Source organism: Aegilops tauschii, chromosome 7 (genome assembly GCF_002575655.3).
Source record: "Aegilops tauschii subsp. strangulata cultivar AL8/78 chromosome 7, Aet v6.0, whole genome shotgun sequence".
NCBI lineage: Eukaryota > Viridiplantae > Streptophyta > Magnoliopsida > Poales > Poaceae > Aegilops > Aegilops tauschii.
The window spans coordinates 216,715,323-216,722,590 of NC_053041.3; the positions used below are offsets into that span (position 1 = coordinate 216,715,323).

The 7,268-nt window shown below is 45.8% G+C and overlaps 1 protein-coding gene across 1 annotated transcript; it reads left to right on the forward strand.

Annotated features, from left to right (window-relative positions):
* Positions 1–3,669: 3,669 nt before the first annotated feature.
* On the forward strand, positions 3,670–4,416 carry LOC141027048 (uncharacterized). Its single transcript, XM_073503969.1, has one exon. The coding sequence runs from the start codon at positions 3,670–3,672 to the stop codon at positions 4,414–4,416; it is 747 nt and encodes a 248-aa protein (XP_073360070.1).
* The last annotated feature ends 2,852 nt before the right edge of the window (positions 4,417–7,268 follow it).

The window sequence follows — 7,268 nt, forward strand, 5'->3', positions numbered from 1 at the left end:
AGAGTAACATCTCTAATGACCCGCAAGATGAATGGTCTGTATATTCCGATATCGAAGAAGCTGTTGACGCTCTGATCAATGGTAGACCAACATCTGGCATGCAATTCATTCAGGCTATGGGCAGCTCGCACACAGTTGAGGTGCGGACAGATGAAGTGATGTCTCTTCTACAATTCCTTTGGATGATATCTTTTGGCAGGTTTACTCGCTGCCTTACTGCACCTGATACTCTTGGTCGTGCGGCTCCCTGCCTCTCAACCCCTTGCTTTCTTTCAAGCGGTCACTGATACTATCATCTAGGAGAGGCTTGCTGCTTGTGGCCAGTTTTACCATATGAATGTTCCCTTCAGTTTCACTGGCCCCATCTTCATTTCGTCTGATACTTGGATGAGTTTTGCAGTCCAGCTCCCTGTGATTGTCACTACAAATGTTGCCCCGCTGCAGACAGGATGTATTAGCTCCTGTCAGGTGTCTCTTGATTACACTGAACTCCCAACTGTCAAGCCAGGGACTGAATATTTTCAGAACATGATATCGGGGGAAAAGGCCCCGGTTGACGCAGCTGGGCTGCGCCACAGCACTAGATCCACGAGGTACGATGGATTCAAAGTAACACAAGTCACTGATGCAAACAAGACACAGTCCAAAGTCAAGCCCAGGGGGCGCCGTCGATTGCCTGCTCCTCCAAGACAACTGATCCTTGCCGCAAGTTGCTATTGAACCCATCGGCTGAAACTTCTGACGAACTGCCGCCTCCAACACCCATTCACTAGCTGCAATATGTGGGCAGTGTCTTATGTGGTGTTCCGTCTGATGATCTAAGCCCCTAGAAGCTCATGGCCAGTGGCCAAGGGGAAGAGTCTGAAGAGATCTAGGGGCAATGACATCAAATAAACAGTGGAACGTCTTGTGCTGGAATGTGCGTGGGATCAATTCCGAGAAGAAATAGCTGGCGATCCGTAATGCGATTGATATCAGTGGTTGTTCCGTTGTTTGCTTTCAAGAAACTAAGCGTATCTCTTTTGATACTTTGTTTGTTAAACTATTATGTCCTAAAAAGTTTGATATGTTTGCTTTTGTGCCTTCTGTAGGCACCTCTGGGGGATTATTCACTGTGTGGATGAGTTCGGTATTCATAGGTGTTTCTGTGTTTTCTGAATCCTTTGCTCTTGGCATCAGGCTCACTTCAACGCAATCCGCTGATACGTGGACGCTAGTGAATGTTTATGGCCCTTGTATGGACCTGAATAGGACGTTGTTTACTTCCTGGCTCTTTGACCTTGACATACCCCGTGGTGAAGATTGGCTTATCATAGGAGACTTTAACTTCATTCGAGCGCCGGACAACCGTAACAGGGGAGGGGGGACGCTAATGATATGATGCTCTTTAATGAATTCATCCGAAAGCAGTCTCTGGTGGAGCTACCAATCAAAGGGCGATCTTACACTTGGAGTAATATGCAAAATAATCCCCTGCTTGAACAACTAGATTGGCATTTCACATCGGTTGATTGGGCGGCCAAATATCCGAACACGGTAGTTATGCCTCTAGGTAAACCCACGTCTGACCATGTTTCGTGCTATGTGAGCATCCAGTCCAAAATTCCAAAAACCAAACTATTTCGTTTTGAGGATTTCTGGATCAGCCAACCTAGTTTCTTCGAGGTGGTGCAACGTTCTTGGAGTAGGAGATGCTATGCCCCAAATGCTGCTGCGGTTTTATGTAAAAAGCTCAAAAACCTACGCTATGATCTCAAGCAATGGAGCAGGAAAATCTCCAGGCTGTCGGGCCTCATCGAAAACTGCAACAAAACCTTATTGGAGATTGATGGGTTAGAGGAAAGAAGGAGACTGTCTGTCCCAGAAGCTAACTTTAGGGTGATTTTGAAATGACACCTTCTCCATCTGTTGGAATGCAAAAAACTGTACTGGAAGAAGCGATGTACTATTAGATACTTCAAGTTCGGAGATGGCAACATAAAATACTTCCACAGAGTGGCAACTGAAAGGTTTCGAAGAAATAGCATTGCCTCGCTTCGCTTGCCAGACGACTCGATCATTCATGATCATGTGGGCAAAGAGGCTGTTCTTTTCCAGACAAACAAAGATAGACTAGGCCGCTCCAGTCAGACCAACACGCGCTTCGATCTGAGGCGAATAATCAAAAGAGTGGAGGGGCTCCAAGCCTTGTCGGCTCCCTTCACTCGCGAGGAGATTGATCAAGTTGTCAAAGAGCTACTATCAGATTGAGCCCCTGGACCGGATGGGTTTAGTGACAGCTTCATAAAATCATGCTGGCACATAATCAAAGAGGACTTTTATCGGCTTTGTTTTGATTTCCATGCAGGTAATCTTGACCTCGAAAGTTTCAACACTGGATTTATCACCCTAATCCCAAAGACCCAATCCCCAGAGACCGCCAATGACTACCGCCCTATAACACTCCTGAACTGTTGCCTTAAGCTCCGGACCAAACTATTCGCGAACCGGCTGCAGCGGGTGATCCTCAAGATTATACACCGCAACCAATACGGCTTTCTGAGGGGGCGATCTATACAGGGCTGTGTGGGATGGGCGTTTGAATTTATACATCAATGCCAATCATCGGGGAGGGAGATAGCTATCCTGAAGTTAGATTTCGCCAAGGCGTTCGATACGATCGAACATGCCCCAATGTTAGAAATCATGAAATGCATGGGCTTCGATGATCATTGGCTCGGTTGGATTAAATGCCTATTCTCGACGGGCAAATCTTCTGTCCTACTCAATGGGACCCCGGGTCGGCAATTCTTCTGCCTGAGAGGTGTACGTCAAGGAGATCCACTGTCCCCGCTCATTTTTGTATTAGCGGCCGATCTTTTACAGGCGGCTATCAATGATGCTTATCGGGCGGGAGCCCTACAACTCCATATTCCAGTGCCGGACGATGATTACCCCGTGATTCAATACGCCGATGATACGATCCTTGTGATGCCTGTGGACCAATCTCAAGCAGAAACCATCAAGCTTATTCTCCAGGATTATGCGGCGTCTGTAGGCTTGTGCATCAACTTTCAAAAATCCACACTGATCACTGTCAACGCTTATGTGGATACGACATCTCGACTTGCTCAGGTTTTCGGCTGTGCAATTGGCGCCATGCCATTCACATACCTTGGGTTGCCTATGGGCACTACAAAACCGACTATAACTGATCTCATGCCTCTCGTTGCGTCAGTGGAACGAAGGCTGTCCTTGGCGGCCGCTCTACTGGACCTCGGATCAAAACTTACACTGGTGAACTCGGTGATCACTTCTCTTACAATATATGCCATGTGTTCTATCAAAATCCCACCGAAAGTCCTTGACCATCTGGACAAACTTCGGAGATACTGTTTATGGGCCAAAAGCTCGAATGATGGCACAAAGGCTGTCTCGATGGCTGCATGGGAGCTGGTTTGCCGTCCCAAGAACAAAGGGGGGCTCGGAGTGATTGATCTCAAGATCCAAAACCAGGGCTTGCTCCACAAGATGTTGCACAAGTTTTATAATTGTATGGACTTGCCTTGGGTAAAACTGGTTTGGTCAGCATACTACGAGGGCTTGATACCGCATGCAACTGATCCTTGTGGATCATTTTGGTGGCGTGACATCATGCAACTTGCGCCAATCTACAGAGGGGTCACAACTATGGACGTGGGTGATGGGAGTACGATCCTCTTCTGGAAAGACATGTGGCACAACGACATCCTAGCCGACAGTCATCCCCGTCTCTACTCGTTCGCCAAGAATGAAGATGTAGCCGTACGCGATCTGTTAACTGCTCCTGCTCTTGGCCAAAACTTTCATCTACCACTCTCAATCCAGGCCAGGGGGGAGCTTCAGGATCTTCAAACCAGCATGGCCACGCTGGAGTTGGCTGATACTAGGGATGCCTGGAAATGTGTTTGGGGCTCTGAGGGCTTTGAGTCCAGCAAATTCTACCTGCACTGCTTCCGGGACGGTGTGGCAGACAAGGCCTTTGAGTGGATCTGGAAGTCCAAGTGCACTAACAAATGGAAGGTTTTTGCCTGGCTGCTACTCACGGACAGGCTAAATACACGCAACCTGTTGAAGAGGAAAGGTATGAAGCTCAGGGACGATGTTTATGCCTACTTGTTGTGCTCCAATCCTCCGGAGGAAACAGTTGAGCATATGTTCTTTGAATGTAACTTTAGCAAATCATGCGGGGAGGAATTGGGAATCGCGTGGCCAGCACATGGCAACAGGTTGCAGCTTCTGCATGCGGTGAAAGACGTGTGGTCCCGACCCATGTTCATGGAGACCTTCATCGTAGCGGCCTGGAGCATATGGAAAGAATGCAATAATAAGCACTTCAGAGGGATCATTCCTACGAGGAATGGGTGCGCCAGAGATTCAAAAATGACTTTGGAATGATGAAGCACCGTGTGAAGGAGGCCCTGTGGCCATTTATTGAGCAGACTGTTGGATCGATCTAGTCCACTGTATAGTATTCCCCCTACTACTTGTACCCCCTCCTATACCCTTGGTGGATAGGGATTCCCCTTACTCCCCCTCTCCATGTAAATTCACCTGTGTAACTTTGATGTGATGGTTTAATATAAAGTCAGTGGGGGGTGCCCTCATTGTCCCAAGCTTTCAAAAAAATGGTGGGGCAGAAATCCGTTGACGGCGACGGAAACCAGTGGCGGGAGGTCGCTGGCGATGAGGAGACGATCCGGAGACCCGAGGCGGCAGAGCAGGACACGCACGGGCTGAGGAGTTTGAAGAAATTTCCAAAATCTCACCCGTGGGTATATATATCCTGACCCTGTCGGTGTGACCGAGTGGAACAACTCGGTGGCACCGAGATGCAGAATCGCAAGCGGTTACTGCAACTCGGTGTGACCGAATAGTTCAAATCGGTTGCACCAAGATTGAAAACCTAGATCAACTTAGTAAACTCGGTGTGACCGAAGTGGATGTCTCGGTCATACCGAAATACATAAAGAGGTTTTGGAAGTTTAAGTCTATGACGAATCGGGGACTCCGAGTGCTCCTCACACAGAGTGGTTCGAATCTGACTTGATCAAACTTTGTGATGTAGCATGAATAGAGTTTGAGACGAGAAAAGAATAGATATCTAGAGGGAGGACTTAGGCATTCTTGTCCACCCATTTGGCAAAAGAGAAAGAGCCAAACAATCAAAGCAACAAATGGATGTCCCTGAATGAGTAAAATATGCATCCAACATGCTCACACAATAAAATGGCAAATGAAATATGTGACGAAGCATGCACAAACACTCTAGCATCTATCAAGCAATTGGCGATGACTAGGCCATTTATATATGAGTATATTGACTTAGGAGTCAGATGAGAACATTTGATCATAGGTCATACTCAATGTTTAAGCACAAGTGGGGTTACCACTTTTACATAAAGCATTGTTGTGTTCACACCATTAGAGTTGCTTTAGCTCAATTGATTAGAGTAAAGCTCCCCCTAGATGTGATATCCCCCCTAAGAGGGATGAACTAACCTTGGGTTTTGTCAATGATGACTTCATGTAGGTGTTGAAGATGTGGACGCTCGATGTTGATGCAGATCATTTGGGGCAGTCCATTGGAGTGAGTTGCACTTTCAATACCTATACGGGTTAGTCCCACAAGGAACAAACAAGGATATCCATAGACATAGAGTGATGTGCACATAAGATGATGCCCATGAAAGCATTAGGTTACCTTGTCCCTTGTCTTACCAACAAGAGGGTTTGTGACTCCTTGAACTAGTGCAAGATGTGGAAGTTGTTTGCACTTGTCCTCGCCAAAATGATATGAGTGAAGTATGTTGGCGGAGTCACCCTCAAGAACTCTCTAGTTCTTCTTCTTCGGGATCCACATCATCTTGATGGGAATCCTTGGGGTTGTAGTCATACTTGATGAAGTAGAACTTGATGTAGTCTTGGGAACCCACTTGACCAAGGCCTTAGGAGCTTCTTCAAATGCATCAATCTCCTCTTGAAGCTTATCCTTGCCCTTTTGCTTGTGGTCTTGTGGTGGAAGATCATCTTGAGCTTGTGTCCCTTGGAAGGAAGTAGGATCATACTTCTCTTGTTGAGGGAAAAACTTCGTCTTGGGGTATTGATCTTCTTCCCACTCAACTCCATTGGCATTGAACTTCCGTTCAAAACCAACACCTTGATTCTTCCGGTGCCTTCCTTGCTTGCGTACAATTTCCTCAAATTGCTTACTTCCGGCAAGGCTCTTGTAAACACCTTTCTCTATAATTCCCTTCAATAAGCTATTTTCTTGCTCAAGTGTAACTTGACTAAGAGAATCATTAGTGTAATCAAGAGAACTACTAGAAGCAACAACATTGGATTTGGCATGATTATTGTTGCTACTAGAAGAAGAATCTTTCTTGTTTTTGTTGCTAGATTTAATTAACTTGTGGCATGTAAGTAGACAAGAGTAAACGCTTGGCAATGTAAGAAGAACTTTTCTTGCGAAGATCATCATTGATTGCTTTTAAGAACCCATGCTCTTGCTCAAGGTTGAGCTTTTCAAAGCGTAACTTCTCATGAGTCTTTAAAAGTTCTCGATGATCCTCCGAGGTAGTTTCATGAGCTAACTTAAAGAGTGTTTATTTCTTTAGTTAGACTCTCAATCTCCTTCTTATCATCATCATTCGTTTTATCTTGATTAGCATGATTAATAGCAAGTTCATCATAGTTTTCATCACTAGAGTTTTCAACAAGTAAATCATCATCACCTAGCAAATCATCTTCATCACTATTGAAATCAACATACTCAGGGTGTGATACCTTTGGGCCTTTAGCCATGAAGCATCTTATAATTCCTTCATTTGGTGATTCAAATATGTCATAGGAGTTGGTTGACACAAGTGCTAGACCGGCAACACCTTCATCTTGAGTATATTCGGAGTCAGAGTGATAACTTCTTTCGGAGTGATGGTCGGCGTCAGAGCCGGATACCCATTCACCAATGTGAGCATGATGTCTTTGTTTTGTGTAGCTCTTTGATGATTTGTTCTTCCTTTCCAAATCCTTGCTTCTTCGGGAGGTTCTCCGTTCATAACAATCATCTCTACTCCTTCTCTCTCTTGGTGGTGATTCTTCTCTTTTACTTCTTCCTTTAGGTGAATCTTCTCTTCGTTTGTAGGGAGCCGTACACTCATTGGAGTAGTGTCCGGGTCTTCCACAATTGTAGCAATTGCGTTCACGACTCGAAGATCTTTTGTCAATGTAGGACCTTGACTTGGAACTTC

What these genes read in the sequence shown, in the direction of transcription:
- LOC141027048 (XM_073503969.1), top strand. Translation starts at nt 3,670, where the DNA reads ATGGACGTGGGTGATGGGAGTACGATCCTCTTCTGGAAAGACATGTGG.